The following is a 20,000-nucleotide window of genomic DNA, read 5'->3' as shown; positions in this document are numbered from 1 at the left end:
CCACCTGTTGGTGAAAGTATATGATTTTTGGTGCAATTTTGGTGCACTTATTTGATAAGCTTGTACTTGATTGTCTCCAGGAAACCAAAGCAGTCCTTTCTCAAAATGATCTAACCCAGCCATGTCTGCTACCTGAGGCCCTTTACTGAGAACACCTGCTTCCATGCTACAGATAAACGTACCCACATGATCCTTGAAATGATTGGCTCTGCTCAACATAGCAAAGCTACAGTGACACTTGGCAGAGCTGGTTGTAGACAGTCACACCTGCATGGAGTACCATCCATCCATCCATCCATCTTCATCCGCTTTATCCGGGGCCGGGTCGCGGGGGCAGCAGCCTAAGCAAAGAGGCCCAGACCTCCCTCTCCCCAGCCACCTCCTCCAGCTCGTCCGGGGGAACACCAAGGCGTTCCCAGGCCAGCCGAGAGATATAATCTCTCCAGCGTGTCCTGGGTCTGACCCGGGGCCTCCTCCCGGTGGGACATGCCTGGAACACCTCACCCACGAGGCGCCCAGGGGGCATCCTTGTCAGATGCCCGAACCACCTCAGCTGGCTCCTTTCGATGTGGAGCAGCAGCGGCTCTACTCTGAGCCCCTCCCGGATGGCCGAACTTCTCACCCTATCTCTAAGGGAGAGGCCAGCCACCCTGCGGAGGAAGCCCATTTCCGCCGCTTGTATCCGCGATCTCGTCCTTTCGGTCACTACCCACAGCTCGTGGCCATAGGTGAGGGTAGGGACGTAGATTGACCGGTAAATTGAGAGCTTCGCTTTTACACTCAGCTCCCTCTTCACCACGACGGACCAGTGCAGCGTCCGCATTACTGCAGCTGCAGCCCCAATCCGTCTGTCGATCTCCGGCTCCCTTCTCCCATCACTCGCAAACAAGACCCCGAGATATTTGAACTCCTCCACTTGGGGCAGGAACTTATCCCGACCCGGAGTGGGCACTCCACCCTTTTCCAGCTGAGAACCATGGCCTCAGATTTGGAGGTGCTGATCCTCATTCCCGCTGCTTCACACTCGGCTGCGAACCGCTCCAGTGCGAGCTGGAGGCCCTCACCCGATGAAGCCAACAGAACCACATCATCCGCAAAGATCAGAGATGAGATTCTGAGGCCACCAAAGCAAAAGCCCTCCGCCACTTGGCTGCGCCTAGAAATCCTGTCCATAAAAATTATGAACAGAACCGGTGACAAAGGGCAGCCCTGGCGGAGCCCATCACCCACCGGGAACGAGTCCGACTTATTGCCGGCAATGCGAACCAAGCTCTTGCAACGGTTGTATAGGGATTGAATGGCCCGTAGCAATGGGCCAGACACCCCACACTCCTGCAGCACCTCCCACAGGACACCCCGAGGGACACGGTCGAATGCCTTCTCCAAGTCCACAAAACACATGTAGACTGGTTGGGCAAACTCCCATGCACCCTCAAGTATCCTCGAGAGGATGAAGAGCTGGTCCAGTGTTCCGCGACCAGGACGAAAACCGCATTGTTCCTCCTGTATCCGAGGTTCGACTAGCGGACGAACTCTCCTTTCCAGCACCCTGGCATAGACTTTCCCGGGGAGGCTGAGGAGTGTGATCCCCCTGTAGTTGGAACACACCCTCCGGTCCCCCTTCTTAAAGATGGGGACCACCACCCCGGTCTGCCAGTCCACGGGTACTGCCGTCAACCAAGACAGCCCTACAACGTCCAGAGCCTTCAGGAACTCGGGGCAGACCTCATCAACACCAGGGGCTCTGCCACCAAGGAGTTGTTTAACTGCCTCAGTGACCTCGCCCCCGGAAATTGGCGGATCATTCCCCTCATCCCCAGACTCTGCTTCCTCCTCGGAAGACGCGTCAGTGGGATTAAGGAGGTCCTCGAAGTATTCCTTCCACCGCCTGACAATTTTCTCAGTCGACGTCAGCAGCGCTCCGCCAGCACTATACACAGTGCAGGTAGAGCACCGCTTTCCCCTCCTGAGTCGCCTGACGGTTTGCCAGAACCTCTTCGAGGCAGTCCGAAAGTCTTTTTCCATGGCCTCTCCGAACTCCTCCCACACCCGAGTTTTTGCTTCAGCCACTGCCCGAGCCGCATTCCGCTTGGCCTGTCGATACCTGTCGGCTGCCTCCGGAGTCCCACAGGCTAACCAAGCCCGATAGGACTCCTTCTTCAGCCTGGTGGCTCCCTTCACCTCTGGTGTCCACCATTTGGTTCGGGGATTACCACCACGGCAGGCACCAACCACCTTGCGGCCGCAGCTCAATGCAGCAGCTTCGGCAATGGAGGCCCTGAACATGGTCCATTCGGACTCAATGTCCCCTGCCTCCCTCGGAATGCTGTTGAAGCTCTGCCGGAGGTGTGCGTTGAAGATCTCGCAGACTGGGGCCTCTGCTAGTCGTTCCCAGCACACCCTCACTACGCGTTTAGGTGCACCAGGTCTGTCCAGCGTCCTCCCCCGCCACCTGATCCAACTCACCACCAGGTGGTGATCAGTTGACAGCTCAGCCCCTCTCTTTACCCGAGTGTCCAGAACATATGGTCGCAAGTCTGGTGATACGATTACAAAATCGATCATCGACCTACGGCCTAGAGCGTCCTGGTGCCACGTGCACTTATGGACACTCTTATGTTCGAACAAGGTGTTCGTTATGGCCAAACTGTGATTAGCACAGAAGTCCAATAACAAAGCACTGCTCGGGTTCAGATCAGGGAGGCCGTTCCTCCCAATCACGCCCCTCCAGGTCTCGCTGTCGTTACCCACGTGAGCATTGAAGTCTCCCAGCAGGACAACAGAGTCTCCAGGTGGAGCACCTTCCAGCACCCCCCCCCAGGGACTCTAAGAAGGCTGGGTACTCCGAACTGCCACTCGGCGCATAAGCGCAGATGACAGTCAGGACCCGTTCCCCAACCCTAAGGCACAGGGAACAAACCCTCTCGTCCACCGGGAAAAAACCCCAACGTACTGGCAGCAAGCCGAGGGGATATTAGAATACCCACCCCAGCCCGCCGCCTCTCACCAGGGGCAACTCCAGACTGAGACAGAGTCCAGCCCCTCTCCAGGAGACTGGTTCCAGAGCCCAAGCCATGCGTAGAGGTGAGCGCGACTATATCTAGCCGGTACCTCTCAACCTCACGCACTAACTCAGGCTCCTTCCCCACCAGAGAGGTGACATTCCATGTCCCTATTGCCAGTCTTGGCAGCCGGGGGTCAGTCTGCCAGGGCCTCCGCTCCTGGCCGCCACCCGGCACACAATGCACACGACCCCTATGGCGCCTTCTGCGGGTGGTGGGCCTGCGGGAGGATGGGCCCATGTCTCCTCTTCGGGCTGTGCCCGGCCGGGCCCCATGGACTAAGGCCCGGCCACCAGACGCTCGCCCTCGGGCACCCTCCCCGGGCCTGGCTCCAGGGCGGGGCCCCGGTAACCCTATCCCGGGCAGGGTAAACTGTTCCCTCGGTGTTTTTTTCATAGGGGTCTTCTGAATCGCTCTTTGTCTGGTCCCTCACCCAGGACCAATTTGCCATGGGAGACCCTACCAGGGGGCAAAAGCCCCCAGACAACATAGCCCCTGGGATCCCTGGGGCACACAAACCCCTCCACCACGATAAGGTTGCGATTCACGGAGGAGCTGCATGGAGTACTTCATGCATTTTTACCACTGTTAAATATTGTTGTTGACCCACTTAAAATGAGCTTAGTGGGCCAGTCGGGAACCACTGAGCTGTGTATGATAACAGCTGTAACACAATATTAATGTGTATTTGTCTCTAATATGATTAACAATCACAACTTGTGCATCTTATTCTGTGTCTCCTTGGCGTTACTTTGGACTAACAGCAAAGATCCAGCAAGACTGTAAGTGTTCCAACACGTTTGTGTCCCCACGTTCAGCACAGAGCAAACCTGTTGTCCTTCACTCACAGGGTCATATAGGGTTGTTTTAACAAAGCCAGCGGCATTTGTTAAAAAGGTCCAAACTGTAATATTAAAGCAGCGCTGTGACTCCATCAACACCGTCATGAGTCCTCACTTAAGACCAGATTTGAATGCAAAGTTTAAACTCAAGAATACAATAAACATATTTAACCTCATACACAGTCTAAACCTGACCAAGCAGCTGCAAGTGAAAGCAACAGTATGCACTTAGTGTGCCAAAGTGAGCACGTGCATTACAAACATCCTTCAATGTCACTCCTGCAACGTCCTCTGAATAGAGTCCATATTAGGAGGCTGCACTGTTCGCATGTGCTTCTATATTACAGTCTGGGTCTTTCTGACATGAAACATGCTAATGACCTGACTTTGTAGCACATTTGTGATGCAGCATGTGAAAAAGTGAGCCAAGCACAAACGCAATCGAGGACATCTCAACTTTCTTTTATTTCCATCTCAGCAAAAATCTCTCAAACTTTGAAAAAGGGAATTTATTGAACAGTTTCTGATAAACAATGCTCTAACTAGTCCCAGGTTGTCCTTGTGGAGCCCCTCACATAACATTTCCATACTGAACTCAAGTCTAGTGTAAATGTGCTAGAGTTTTCATCAGACGTTGATTTATGGGCTACAAGTGACTGTTTGTCTCTTTGCATTATTGCTAAAGCACAGTGATAATAGAAAGTGTGCAACATCTTAAACATCTTTACAAATATAATGCTGTGTTTTCTCCAGTGGATGTGATTCGGTGGTGTCTTTCTCTCTCCCAGTGAAGCAGCCCCCAACTATCATGAAACAGTCAGTAAAGAACTACATTGTGGACCCCAGAGATAACATCATCATTGAGTGCGAGGCCAAGGGCAACCCCGTGCCAACGTAAGCTCACACACACACGCCCAACATGAGTCATGGTCAAAACAAAGCATCCATAAAGAACAGAGAATGACACAGTGGAGTTACTTGTTGGTACATTTAAGACAAAATGCAGATGATTGTGTGAAGAACATTGAGGTTTTGTCACCCCGTTCTCACTCCCGAGGCGTAACATGCCGACGTTTTGTCACGTCCCGCGGCGTTCCTGAGGAACGCGAAAGGAGACCTTCAGTGTTCTTATGGTACGCGGCGGGTTATGGCCGAAATCCAGTGCAATGACGCTCCCGCGGGAATAGACGTTCCAGCCCTGTATTCCAGCCCTAAACCTAACCTTATCCCTAGCCCTAACCATAACCTTTTTCCTGAGCATAACCAGGACTTTAATGATGTTAAATAGCGTGTTTCTAAGCGATTTGAAGAAAAAGAGTGAACATGTGTAGATTGAGTCCACACGGTTCTCATATTTCTCATAGGTCGTCATTTAGGAACGTGGTGGGTAGCCGAAAACGTAATATGTTGACGATTTGTCACCTAGCGTAAAATGTTACGCTTTGGGAGTGAGAACGTGTTGGGTTTTGTATATAACTTCCATGTAATCAGATTCTCACATCATTATGGATTCTGGCACATCTTCCTGTTGCCGTGGTGTCGTCACAGCTGTGTAGGCATTTATGTCCCGGCCGTGTCGACAGCCTCACTGTTCCACTTTGATGGATCTTGACTGGGCCATTGCAACACCTTCATTCTTATCAGCTGCTCTGGGATCATTTCATTTTGCTTGAGTCCAGTTTTGGCCAAGTTTAGGCTGTCAGACCTCAAAACCATAACGACCATAGACTTTCTATAGGTTGGAGCTCTGGAGACTGGCTAGGCCGCCATTACCATGAATTACACGATATATTTGTGAATCATTGCACCAACAGCTGCCGCTGTGTCACCAGCTTCTTGCTGATGATCTTGTCCATTCCAGTCTTATGTGGGTCTACATGACATGCTTTGACAGCTCTTCGTCCTTGCCCATGGTGATGGAGAGGTTGGGATGGAGGAAAATGCTTCTGTGGACAGGTGTGCTTTATACGTATAATGAGATGAGGAGTTTTTGTAATTGACTGATTACAGTCTCTGTGCCACTGAGTCCGTCTGTGGGAACCAGAATTCTGGCTGGTTTGTAGGGGATCGATACTTGTTTCACTCAGTGAAATATATAACCTTTCTGTAATGTGCTTTTCTGGATCGTTGGTTGATATTCTGTCTCTCTCCATTAAAATTGCACTACCATAAAACTTAGAGCTTGTTCATTTCTCAGTGAGCAAACTTACGAATGACAAATGTTTTACCTTTACCGTCTTTTAGGGATGCACCGATACCGATACCAGATACCGGTATCGGTATCGGTGCATCCCTACCGTCTTTACTGTCACAGAACAATATTCTATGTAAGCATTCATTTTACTCCTGCTACTTTAATACTGGTTATTCTTTGGTCCAGCTGAAGCGGTGACTCAGGAGCAAAACAAGGGCCACAGGGAACAGTTATGGACAAAAGGCTTTTATATGGACACATGTGCACGTTGTATGTTGCAGCAGGGAGGAAACAGTGTGGGAACTGCACAGGTCAGACATAAGTTAGTCCAGGTGATTTTTCCCCACGAGGGAAGATGCTGTTGAAGGGTAAGCAGGCAGGTTGTAGAGGTGAGTATAATAATCTAGCAGAGACTGGGCTGCAGAGCTGGTTCATGTATACTGCAGCTGATGAGGCTGACAAGGGAGTGGAGAGGCTCCAAGCACCACCCAAAGGGTTGTACAAGACCTCCGCCTTTCCTGGGTTCAGAGAGTTAAAAACATACACAGTCCATCGGCAGACTGTGGCAGTCCTCCCTACTCAAAGGCCATCTACAGGCCGAGCACCGGACTGCACCACCTGAGACCAGTTGACGTCTGTGATGAGGGAACCACAGATAAGGAACCTTCTCAGGTTCCAGGTGACGAGGTTGGTCAGAGGAGACATCGAGGGCTTATAGTCTCATCCAGAGACCAGCTGACCTCATCAACCTCTGCAGCCTGCATACAACACAGTAATGGCATGTGTAGAACAACTGTAGGACGTTTCACCAGCACCGACTGATTCCTCCTTTAACCTTTTAAAAGTGCAGCTGCTGCTGGGCCGTCTCCACAGCAGGGCTGAAAGAACCTCAGAAGTCTTAAAAAGTTTGGGTGAAGGAAAAGCCAGAAGAGAACATTGGAGTAAATTATGGGAACCACAAGATACAGACGTTTGGATCAATGAAGCCATCCATAGTTTTAGAAATATTTACAACTCTGAGCTCTGCTCAGCACCGAGGCTCGTACACAAATGAGCTGTCACATTTACAGTGTTGTATACCTTTCTCTGTCTGTTGCTCTGGAGCCTTTGATGCCTCTTTCTCATATTGTTCTCACACACGGGGATAAAGGAACAGCTGACACCACCTCACCTCTGTGAGTCAAACTCAGGCCTAAACACAGACACCACTGCTTACATCACTGGGTGTGTGGGCAGCTCAGAACAGTGGTTCATTGTTTCACTGCAGACAGGAAGATGTTTGTGTTCACACAGATACACAACCTCACAAACAGCCGCTCAGAGCCACTACGCCATGTGCACATGCTGTCTCCTCTGCTTCAGTAATGCACAAGGTGGACATGGATCCTTCACCAAAAAGGATTGTTCACTTATTCACACACACACATGTCATGTGAAATCATCCTCTTTCAATTGTAGGGTTTTGTTTATTAGGACTGAATCAGATACTAAAACAGAAGGAAACAGAACGACATGTTAAAGATAAAGATGCTTCCTCCTGGTAGATTTTCCAAAAAAGCCATGCTTGGTTAGTCTTCATCAAACTGTACTGTGAGGAACTTTGAACGTACTAAGATGTAGCCTCTGCAGTTCTTGCAGTTTCTCTGAGCGTTGTGTGACCTCAGGGTGACCTTGGCTGGTATGTATATCCTGGGAGGCTTTCCATTTGTGCACGATCACTCTCACTGTTGAATGAGGGACTTTTATTTGTTCTGGAAATTGTGTTGTGTCCATGTTGGGCAGCACTAAGATTATTTCTGTGGTCTTTCCTTTTTAGCGTACCAGAAAACTGCCAAACATCAGCTTTTATACAGGTGGTCCCAGTGTACATGTCACATACTGGTTTCTTCTGAGCAGTTAGTCGAGTGCAGTGATCAGCAGGACCTTATGTCACCTGGTAACAAGCTGCTTGTTAAACAATGATCATTATCACAGTGTTAGTGTGTCCTTAGTGTCTGATGTGTTTTATATAAACAGCCGTGCACTCACAGAAATGATATTGTAATTTACCTTTTCTGAAAGGAAAAGATTTTGTTCTTAACATCACTTATTTCTACAAATGTGACGTACGGGGATTTCATTTGGACTTCCAGTCTGAGAAGAGAAGAAAACCTTAGCTTGCAATGGTGTGGTGAAACTTTTTTACAAACACACTACAAAACAGACAGACAAGTGAAGCAAAGTGCAACATTTAGCATCGACATGAAGCATGTGAACATGTGCGTGTAGCACTGCAGCGACAAATACAGGCATTCATCATCATCATCATCATCATCATCATGTCGTCTCCACTGAAGTTTCAGCTCAAATGAAAAAGCAAAACATACGTCTAAACAATCAGACACGTTCAGAGAAAGACAAACGTATAAATAACGTAAAACACAAACAAAAATCTAATTTGAGTTTGATTTTGTTCCTTTTATTATTGGGAGAGCTGCTGTTTATTTGTGGTTATATTTTGCCCGGTGTTTCCTGCCTCAGTGTGGTTACACATAGATACCGTCTGCTCTTGGAAAACACGGTTATAAGAGATATAATTCTTTGATTTCTTCAACTGAATCTTAGGTTTTCATGGCGAAGAAATGGGAAGTTTTTCAATATTGGGAAAGATCCCAGGGTGACGATGCGAAAACGCTCGGGAACCCTGGAGATCGGCTTCCGCAGCGGCGGTCGGCCGGAGGACTACGAGGGAGAATACCAGTGTTTTGCCGCCAATGACTTCGGAGTGTCTCTGTCCAACAAAATCCTGCTCCGGGTCTCCAGTAAGATCACAGAACACACTCATTCATTCATCTGTGATATGCAGAACACACCCCTTGAAACTGTGGAGTAATAAGTGGATGCATGGATGGATGACAGATCTGCACCAACAGCTCAGTGCTAATTGTATTTCTTATATTTTCAACTAATAGCTGAATGCTGTTGTTCATCTTTCCCCCAATCCTGCAGAGGCTCCTCTGTGGCCCAAGGAGGTGCTGGAGCCAGTATCTGTGACTGAAGGCTCCGCACTGGTTCTACCTTGCAACCCCCCACCAGGTCTGCCTCCTCCGTTCACCTTCTGGATGGACAGCAGTGAGTTTCAAACTCCAAATCACTAAACCCACTTCTTTTTTGTAGCATGTGGTATCTGTTTCCTCGCTGTTAGAGAGACACTTGTAGGAATCAGAACCCAGACTGGCTTCAGCTATCAGTCATTCATTCTTAGGGATAACCTGATTGCTTTGTTAAAGTTCTTCAGTCCTTGATGTATGAGATGCATTTTAATAAAGTGATGTTTTTTGTGATTCCCGGCGCCTCGTGCTGCGCTGGTCCTTAGGCTGCGTCTGCACAAGTTCATGCCACTGTTAGCTGACAGAGCAGGCCTCATGAGCTGTTTTACAGCCAGAGGCAAGAAGCTATTTAGTTGAACAATACCAATTTTTATTCAGTCCAGTCTATAATTCTCTATGTAAAACTGAAACTGAAATATCGACGGGACATTTGTCCTGCTTGAAAACTGACATTGCTGTAAATGGCTGTTAACCTGAACTGACCTGTTCACCATAAAGCTTGTGACACAAACACAGTCATAAACAAACAACAGGAAGCCAGAGCGGCAGACACACCGATGCATCATTAGGATTGCTGGCTGCTGATTGGTCCTGGGGCTCTGTGTTAACAGTCAGAGGGGTTATGTCACCCATCGCACACTTACAATGGGGGATGCTTCGCCTTGACATCTGTGTGGGTGTACTGGTGTGTAGTGACTGTAGAATAACACATCAGCATCCCACAGAGCAGACAGGTCTGGCCCGATTGTGGTTTGGTGTATGTGGCCCAGGCTCATAGAAAACAGCTCTGGCCCAGACCAGCATCAAGCTGGCACTTCTGACTGTGAGTGTACACTTTATCCAAAACCTAGTGAGGGTTTACTCACGTTTACCACCGGGTGGCTGTAGCTCAGGAGGTAGAGCAGGTCATCTAGTGATCGGACGGTTAGTGGTTTGATCCCTGGCTCCTCCAGTCTGCATAAATGTGTAAAAGTGTATAAATGTAATGAGGAAGCACTCAGTTTATAGAAAGGCTGTGTGGCATGTTGTATAGAGCGCTTTGAGTAATCCAGGAGAGTAGAAGTGCTATGTAACAATCAGTCCGTTCACTGTCTGAACAGAGATTCGTCATGTTACTTTTGCACTATTATGTTCCGGCACATGTTGTTATTACATGGCTTGATTAAGGCACACATTAGGCTGACATCTGGGCCCAGAGCTGAAACTGTTCTGGGCCAGCACAGGACCAGCAGTGTGTCTGCAGCTGGCCATGTGCTGGCTCGTGTGTGGGCCACCTCTGGCAAACCAGGTCTGGGCCACCAAAGGGCCGTCGTTCTTTGCACTATGTGGGCCATGTGTAAGCACGTTGTGTGGGGCAGATCTGGGCCATACCAATTTTGCTTCAGCTGATGTTGATTTGAGTTATATGTGAAAATAGAAGCAGCAAACTGTCTCCAGTAGCCCTGAAGAGATTGTTACTTCTGTGTTTGTAGGTTGACATTTTGGCTTTTCCAGAGATCACTTATGTGTCATGGTAATACTTCAAGCAGCTATATATGGATGACACAACAAAGCATATAATGCCAAGCAGAGTCCACGCAACAACGAAAATATTGGGTGCAAATATTGGACCTAACAAAAAATTGTTGGAAAGATAACTTTGTCACATGTCAGGACGCTTTTAAGGAGTGACATCATTGTGTTTTAACTGAATTGGAAGTTTAAAAGACATCAAAATGTTGGATAACCATCTGTTGCACTCAGTCTAGTTGAGAAATGTAGTCGACCTCTAGATCAAACATAGACATACTTGTGGCAAATATAGAAGTGGTCTGTATTTGCTTTATTGGTCCCAGCTGCTCGGATGACATGGCCCCTCTTTGCATTCTTTCACTGCAAGAGGAAATCTTGCATAGGTATTAAAAAATGGAAGCAAGGAACTTTGACTCAACCAGATTTAAAAATAAAGACATGTCTGTTTAATGACCTGGAAGGACCACTATACAGCCAAAAACCCGTTTTACATCTTTTCAGTTACACGCTGAGCTGCCCAGATCCAATCTAGCATCGAACGTTATTGAACTTGCAGCTGATATTTGAAATCCTAAACTTGTCGATGTGGTTTCATTCCTTCTCTCTTATTCTTCATTTCTGTCTGTTCTTGTGACCTTGAGATATGAGTCCAATCCCTCAGGATAAACGAGTGTCCATGGGTCTTAATGGAGACCTCTACTTCTCCAATGTTTTGGCCCAAGATGCAAACACAGACTACAGCTGCAAAGCTCGCTTTCTGTTCACACACACCATCCAGGAGAAGAACCCATACAAACTCAAAGTTCAGACCAGTAAGTATGCAACACACACACACACACACACACACACACACACACACGCACACACACACACACAAACTAATTACGAGTTAGATCCTGAAGCAGTCAGTTGCCAAAGTGATTATTGCTGTTGTGTTGTTAGAGCTGCTGTTTCCTGCTAAACTCTTATCTGCTTTGTCTGTTTTGAACACATACACTACTTCAACCCAAGTAGAGTAAGACCCCATCTATCTATCTAGAGAGGATGTTATGACATGACATGCACGAAACCATAACCTTTGTGATGATTTCCTAATGCTGCCTCTGAAAGACCAGATTGTGAAATGTTGGATCGTTCTTCCAACAGTTTGTTTGAACATTGTTACATTGAACATTGTTACACTGAACATTGTTACATTGAACATTGTTACACTGAACATTGTTACATTGAACATTGTTACAATGAACATTGTTACATTGAACATTGTTACACTGAACATTGTTACAATGAACATTGTTACATTGAACATTGTTACATTGAACATTGTTACACTGAACATTGTTACATTGAACATTGTTACACTGAACATTGTTACATTGAACATTGTTACACTGAACATTGTTACATTGAACATTGTTACATTGAACATTGTTACACTGAACATTGTTACACTGAACATTGTTACATTGAACATTGTTACACTGAACATTGTTACATTGAACATTGTTACACTGAACATTGTTACACTGAACATTGTTACAATGAACATTGTTACACTGAACATTGTTACATTGAACATTGTTACACTGAACATTGTTATGTTGAACATTGTTACATTGAACATTGTTACACTGAACATTGTTACACTGAACATTGTTACATTGAACATTGTTGTCAGGTTGTGTGAAAGTGTTTTTATGCAGATTGATGTGCCACTGTGTGTGCCTCTTGCTTCTAGAGGAGCCATACAATGACACATCTTACAATGCCTCTGAGCCCCACGGTGGTGAGTTTCCTCTTCCTATCAGGACAGCTCGGTTTCCTGTTCACCTCCTAAGGGTGTAACCTGGTGCTAACCTTCTGACTCACTGAAGCTCAGTCTAACCTCCTAACTGCTCTTTACATGTGTAGAAGTGGGTTAGTTTCATACTGAATGATACGTTTGGGTTGCTTTATTGTGTTTCTCTTAATGTTGGCTGTTTTTTAACTATTTTAATAATGATGTAAAGACAATAACAAGCTACAACCTAACTACCTATAGCTAAAGCAAATAACACCTATTATCCCATAGTGCTGAATGCCAAAATCTAGGATATAGATTTTGAGCTAGATTTTAGTTGTTTGTTGTAATCAGTGTAAGACTGTAAGAGTAATATGAAGCTTAAAGACTTTGGTGACTACGAAGACCCACATGGATCAGAAACACAGAGGGTTGTATGACTGAGAGGAAGGCCAAACCCTGATGTGGCAGTATAGAGCAAAATGTGTAGCAGCTTGCACATGACAATGCTTCTAACATTTCAGTAGTATGTACCATAGAAATAGAAGGTGGCAATAGAGGCTCAGTGAGCAGATCTTCCATCACATTCCTGTGTCTGACTTTGTGCCCACCTCCTGTGTTCCTTGCAGTTTGCCACTCATTTAGTCAAAAATAGATATGATGCATTTAGTGATGTGGAGGGGGAAGCTGCTTGTAAAATACACTGCTGCACATTGAGCCTGGTTAACAATGTATGCATTTCTTCAGTACTTGACAATGACTGTGTCTGAAATTTGAGAATGGAGTGCTTTGATTGGCCAGTGGCAGCCCAGTGTTTGGGTGGCTTTAGATGGACGGGTTGCTGATTGCCTAAGTTTCAAATCCACTAATGTAAACAAGAGACAGTTTTTAAGCTAAGTTTGTAATTAATCACTTTTGAAAGACTTTCTCACCTGGAGAGTAGATAGGTGCTGGAATATGGTGGCAGTGTGTTCTTAGTAATGGTACATGGGATACTCTCCTTAACCAGAAACATCAATGGAGGTAATGACCAATAGACTGAAAACTCACACTCCTGAGATGGGAACATTGGAGCTGGAAACTGAGGAATGCTTTGAGAAAGACCTGTGGCTGTGGAGATCTTTGAGTTCCATTAGTTGTGAGCTTCAGGTGGGCCGACTGTTCGGTACCACACAGCTCCCGGTTTGGCCCTTTGACTCTGTCTAAGCATGGAAACCAGAAATGAAGTAAGGCTGCAGAATTCCTTTAAAAAGTCAAAGGTGTGGTGGGCAGGCTGTTCTATCAGGACTTTAGGTGAGTTTAGACTGGCGAGTGGTAAGACAACCTTACTGAACCTCCTGATGAACCATCGATAAATTCCCCCAAAATGCCACAGCTGCTTCTGAGTTGTGAACAGGAAGAAACCTCCAGCAGAAACAGGCTCAGGGAGGGGCGGGGCCATCTGCTGGGACCGGTTGGGGTGAGAGAAGGAAGACAGGATAAAGACATGCTGTAGAAGAGAGACAGAGGTTAATAACAGATATGATTCAATGCAGAGAGGTCTGTTAACACATAGTGAGTGAAGAAGAAACACCCAGTGCATCATGGGAATCCCCGGCAGCCTACGTCTATTGCAGCATAACTAAGGGAGGATTCAGGGTCACCTGGTCCAGCCCTAACTATATGCTTTAGCAAAAAGGAAAGTTTGAAGCCTAATCTTAAAAGTAGAGATAGTGTCTGTCTCCTGAATCCAAACTGGAAGCTGGTTCCACAGAAGAGGGGCCTAAAAACTGAAGGCTCTGCCTCCCATTCTACTTTTAAATACTCTAGGAACAACAAGTAGGCCTGCAGAGCGAGAGCGAAGTGCTCTAATAGGGTGATATGGTACTACAAGGTCATTAAGATAAGATGGGGCCTGATTATTTAACACCTTGTATGTGAGGAGCAGGATTTTGAATTCTGGATTTAACAGGAAGCCAAAACAGGAGAAATCTGCTTTCTCTTTCTAGTCCCTGTCAGGACTCTTGCTGCAGCATTTTGGATTAACTGAAGGCTTTTCAGGGAGTTTTTAGGACTTCCTGATAATAATGAATTACAGTCGTCCAGCCTGGAAGTAATAAATGCATGAACTAGTTTTTCAGCGTCACTCTGAGACAGGATATTTCTAACTTTAGAGATGTTGCACAAATGGAAGAACGCAGTCTTACATATTTGTTTAATATGTGCGTTGAAGGACATATCCTGGTCAAAAATGACTCCAAGGTTCCTCACAGTGTTACTGGAGGCCAAGGTAATGCCATCCAGAGTAAGAATCTGGTTAGATACCATATTTCTAAGCTTTTCAGCGCCGAGTACAATGACCTCAGTTTGATCTGAATTAAGAAGCAGAAAGTTAGCGGCCATCCAGGTCTTTATGTCTTTCAGACATTCCTGCAGTTAAACTAATTGGTGTGTGTTATCTGGCTTCATGGACAGATAGAGCTGGGTGTCATCTGCATAGCAGTGTAAATGTATGCTATGTCTTCTAATGATGCTGCCTAGGGGAAGCATGTATAATGTAAACAGAATTGGTCCTAGCACTGAACCCTGTGGAACTCCATAATTAACCTCAGTGTGTGAAGAGGACTCTCCATTTACATGCACAAACTGGAGTCTATTAGATAGATATGATACAAACCACTGCAGTGCAATACCTGTAATACCTACAGCATGTTCTAATCGCTCTAATAGGATATTATGGTCGACAGTATCGAACGCTGCACTGAGGTCTAGCAGGACAAGCACAGAGATGAGTCCACTGTCAGAGGCCATAAGAAGATCATTTGTAACCTTCAATAAAGCTGTTTCTGTGCTGTGATGAACTCTGAAACCTGACTGAAACTCTTCAAATAAACCATTCCTCTGCAGATGATCTGTTAGCTGTTTGACAACTACTCTTTCAAGGATGTTTGATATGAAAGGAAGGTTGGAGATTGGCCTATAATTAGCTAAGACTGCTGGGTCTAGAGATGCTTTTTGAGTAAAGGTTTAACTACAGCCAGCTTGAAGGCCTGTGGTACATAGCCGATTATTAGAGATAGGCTGATCATATTTAAGATCGAAGAATTAATTAATGGCAGGACTTCTTTGAGCAGTTTTGTAGGAATGGGGTCTAAAAGACACGTTGATGGTTTGGAGGAAGTCATACTTGTAGTAAACATGACTATAGTGGTTTGAAAACATGAGAATATCATCCAAGTAGACAAAGATGAAGCAATTAAGGAAGTTCCTAAGCACATTATTTACCAACGCCTGGAAGACAACCAGAGCATTGGTAAGTCCAAGTGGTGTGACAGGGTAGATGCCCCAGGTGAGTATAGAAGGTGGTCTTCCACTCGTCGCAATCGTAGATGTTTAAAGGGAGAAGATAACAGATGTAAAGGTTGTTTGTTTTTAACAGTTCAAACCTCTAAAGTTAATGCAAGAAATCCAGCTCCCAGGGACTAGGACGAGGGTGGGATGATGTCAGCAGCTAATGAACGGTGGGTGTATTTTTCCATTAGCTCGTGTTCTGATTTGGTGAGACTGTTATGATGGGGCTTAGGGGCAGAGATCGGGCACCAGGTAAGGATGTCAATAACACAACTGTATGGTTGCTGGGAGGCAGCGAGAGCCAATCGTGATGTTCGGTCAGGATGGAAGACAAATGTGGACCCTCTGAACCGATTTGTAAGACAACAGCTTCTCCTGGAGGAAACATAGACTGCAGACCAAAGTCATAACAACTCCTGCAGCCAAATGCAGGACACTGAAGTAAAAGTTTAACAGGTACAGAAGAAAAACACGTAATATCAGTAATACAAAGAAGTATTTTCTGAATGGAGTTGGCAGAGGGACGGGCAGATAATTCACTCAGATGAAAGTTCAGGTGGATTTCCTGAATTATCCATGGATGTCCTGTTAACTTGGACTAAGAGGACATCCAAATTTGTCCAGTGTAGGCAAAACGTGGTACATGTGGAAGCCACAGTAAGTACAATGAGCATCGAGGGAGGGATTTCTACAGCCTTAAGTAGCAGGAAGGGAATGACCAGCTGCACACAGCTGTGTTATTATAAGAGGAAGAGAGGGAGACAGACAGTGGTGCGTTCACACAGCTGGACTCCCAAAGGGTGCCATCCTTTTTGGGCAGATAGTCGTAATGTGTGTGAGATGGAGGAACATGATCCTTTATTTTTCTGGTTGATAAATATGAATGACATGACATTTAAACTCCAAAGTGTGTGTAGTATTTGACCATGTGTTATCGACATTTTTGTAAACAATTATGAATATCGAGTTATGGAATATAGAAGATGTTTGACTGCACAGTACTGTCTGGGACACCGGTTGAAACCTAACGTGTGTGTGCTGGCAGCAGAGTCATTATTAAAGGATCACACATAAACATGGAGTAACACACAAACTACCCTTAATTCAAGAATGTACACAGAGAATCTCTGTATTCATTATGCAGACTGTGAAAGAACAGGATTTGGGAAGATAGGATATGTCCCCGAGGGATGGAGCAACAGACTTCAATCACATGATGAATATTGAGTATCACACTGCTGGCTGAGAGTGAGGTTTGCTATGCTTGTGTTATAGCAGCAGTGACTAAACATGCACTCAGTCTGAGGCTGGTCCTGCCACCTCCATCAGCTCAGCGATGGGTCTGGATTCGTCTCATTCTCAGCAGCTCCTTTGTAGACACTCACACTTTAATCCGTCATAGATCTGCATCGCAAAGTGGCTGCAGCCAAATTAGTTTCACATAAGCCTGGATTCTACAGCTGGATTGGATCAAAGCTTGTTAGTCTAAACTGATTACCTCAATGATTTAGAGGAGAAAAATACATGAAAGGTAAAAATGTTTCATACATTATATGTGGGATGATTATTTATTTTTGCTCCAAAGGTGCTAACATAATATCCAATGCCATCATGTGCAGTTTCACGTGAAGCCAAAAACACTCTGAGATCAAAGTGTGAATAAAAGGCCACAAACAAAAATAACGTGTGGCTAAGTTTGATCTAAGCTTTTGCCATCCGTGTTCCCTTGGTTAACTTAAACAAACAGTTTTTTTCTTAATCAGATTATTTTGTTTATTTCAAAATAAGCCAGAGAGTGTTGGACCTGTTTACAGGTGACCTCAGTGACTGCACAGAACCTGCCAGGATGCACAATAACAGTCCTGGTTGATTCAAAAACAGAGGCTGTGTAATGGAGAAAGTGAGTCATGCTGCAAAGACAAATTAATGTTTTGTTTGTGCGCATTAATCCGTCCTCGTGTCACATCTGCAGACCGTAGGGTAGCAGAGTCCACGCCGACCTTCCTCTCACCATCAGGAAGCGAGAGCTCCAAAATGGTGCTGCGAGATGAGCAGCTGCTGCTGGAGTGTATCGCTGCTGGCCTGTGAGTCACACACGTACTGCGTAATGATAAGATTTATACTTGTTTGAAAAGTGAATAGTGGCACATGAACCTGAATGTTGAGGTCTTGTCTTTCCTCCCGTTGCTTTCTCCTCCAGTCCAACACCCATCATCAAGTGGTTTAAGAAAGGTGGGGAGCTGCCGGGGCAGAAGGTCAAGTTTGAGAACTTCAACAAGACCCTGAAGATCGTTAGTGTGTCAGAGGAGGACGCTGGCGAGTATGTGTGCATGGCCAACAATCATTTAGGCACCATACGCCACTCCATCTTTGTTCAAGTTAAAGGTGAGTAGGCTGTACTGGCTCGGTGTTTCTTGAATGTGTAACTGGTGCTAACATGTTGGCCTTGTGCCCAACAGCGGCTCCTTACTGGTTACACAAGCCATCAGACCAGGTGCTCGCCCCAGAAGAGAATGGACGCCTGGTATGCCGGGCCAATGGCAACCCTAAACCTCGCATTGAGTGGCTCGTCAACGGGCAGCCTATAGAGAGTACGGTTCTTTTTATTATTGTTACAGAACATCAGCCTTGTTTGTGATGAATAAACTGGAGCACAATTGTAATGAACTCACTGAAAATGCTGCATAAACATGAGTATATACGACAGTTACCAACAGTCTTTTCTTTGTCTTCCTGTCTGAACCCTCCTCCGCCTGACTGCAGGCTCTCCCACCAACCCAAACAGGCAGGTCCATGGAGACACCATCATGTTTCACTCTGTGCAGATTGGAAGCAGCGCCGTGTACCAGTGCAACGCCTCCAACGAGCATGGCTATTTGTTAGCCAACGCCTTTGTCAACGTTCTTGGTGAGACACAGAAGCTTGATTTCCAAAGGGAAACAGCAGTGAGCCTGTTAGCTCTGCACATGCAGAGTGTGCTGTAGCTCACTGGCTTCAGGACTGGTTTTAAAAACCTTTTTAAAGCTTATCCAGACGTGACCACAGTGGTTACACTGCCAGGTCAAAGTCTGGACTAGTTTGTTTTGTTCTTTATAGATTTTAATCACCACTTTTCACCACCACGCACGCACACACTGTCATTCATTACTGGAATCACTGGTTTTCAGAGGCATTAATTTAACCTCCAAAATAACTTTAACTTGAGGTTCGTTGGTTAATCTTCAAATTAGTGTTTGGAAAAAACACCTGTGTTGTGTTGCTTGTTACTACTATTTATAATGGTAAATGGCCTGTATTTGTAAAGCTCTTTTCCAGTCCCTAAGGACCCCACAGTGCTTTACACTACAGCCATCCACACATTCACACACTGGTGATGGCAGCTACATTGTAGCCACAGCCACCCTGGGGCGCACTGACAGAGGCGAGGCTGCCGGACACTGCCGGGCCATCTGACCACCACCAGTGGTGAAGTGTCTTGCCCAAGGACACAACGATCGAGACTGTCCGAGCCGGGGCTCGAACCGGCAACCTTCCGATTACAAGACGAACTCCCAACTCTTGAGCCACGATCGCCCCATAATGATGTAATCATTGCTGTGTCACCAGATTTAACATGTAACCTTAGAAGTTACCTAGACATGTGGTGACTCCTGTTGATCGAGTCCTTAGTTTAGTTTGCCAGCACACAGTGTTACTCTTCACCTTTATCTGGTTTGGAGTCATAGTCTGCACCTCGACTGGATGTTCTCATTCATCATAAAGTACCACTGACAGTCAGTAGCTGGTACTTTTATTTGCATCTTAGAAAAAGGTGAAATATACTCATACATATTATTGAGGAGGTTTAAATGTTGCTCCTAATGACTCCTCACGAGCCCATTTCCTCCTGCACTTCTTATCTTGACATAGCAAGAAGAATGAGTCATGAGAGATTGCATAATTAAAAGATGTATTACAAAGTAATACATGTGTTATTGTCAGCCTACCGCTCTGACCTGTGTGATGTTTGTGCAGTGTATGTATGGTTTGCAGGGTTGGTGTGCCTGCATCAACCAGCCTGCTGTAGCCCGTATGTGCCTTAGGGATTAATGACGTATTGTGGTTCTGAGGACGACATGAAATCACTGACATTTTGTCTAAAGATAACAAAAACAACAGGATCAGTTACATCTCTCTGATCTTCTGCCCAGG

General features: G+C 45.9%; 1 protein-coding gene across 23 annotated transcripts in view; it reads left to right on the top strand.

The window, feature by feature from the left end:
- The window catches only part of nfasca (neurofascin homolog (chicken) a), a 132,163-nt gene that overhangs the window by 65,877 nt on the left and 46,286 nt on the right, over positions 1-20,000 (top strand). For 19 of the 23 annotated variants that reach the window (XR_014874019.1, XR_014874020.1, XM_085159074.1 and 16 more), the window contains 10 exons: positions 3,827-3,844; positions 4,693-4,798; positions 8,703-8,899; positions 9,087-9,209; positions 11,341-11,511; positions 12,438-12,485; positions 17,782-17,893; positions 18,010-18,194; positions 18,269-18,400; positions 18,573-18,716. Coding sequence is in view for 21 of the 23 variants with exons in the window: in XM_085159074.1 (XP_085015200.1) it covers positions 3,827-3,844; positions 4,693-4,798; positions 8,703-8,899; positions 9,087-9,209; positions 11,341-11,511; positions 12,438-12,485; positions 17,782-17,893; positions 18,010-18,194; positions 18,269-18,400; positions 18,573-18,716 (1,236 nt within the window). In the remaining 2 variants the exon portion in view is untranslated. The remainder of the gene's footprint in view (positions 1-3,826; positions 3,845-4,692; positions 4,799-8,702; positions 8,900-9,086; positions 9,210-11,340; positions 11,512-12,437; positions 12,486-17,781; positions 17,894-18,009; positions 18,195-18,268; positions 18,401-18,572; positions 18,717-20,000) is intronic. The other 4 variants (XM_085159080.1, XM_085159092.1, XM_085159076.1 and 1 more) reach the window with 3 other exon arrangements.

This window comes from Neolamprologus multifasciatus, chromosome 5 (assembly GCF_963576455.1).
Source record: "Neolamprologus multifasciatus chromosome 5, fNeoMul1.2, whole genome shotgun sequence".
NCBI classification, from domain to species: Eukaryota; Metazoa; Chordata; class Actinopteri; order Cichliformes; family Cichlidae; genus Neolamprologus; species Neolamprologus multifasciatus.
The sequence above is the reverse complement of the archived record's forward strand: the minus strand, read 5'-3'. Positions and strand labels throughout refer to the sequence as shown.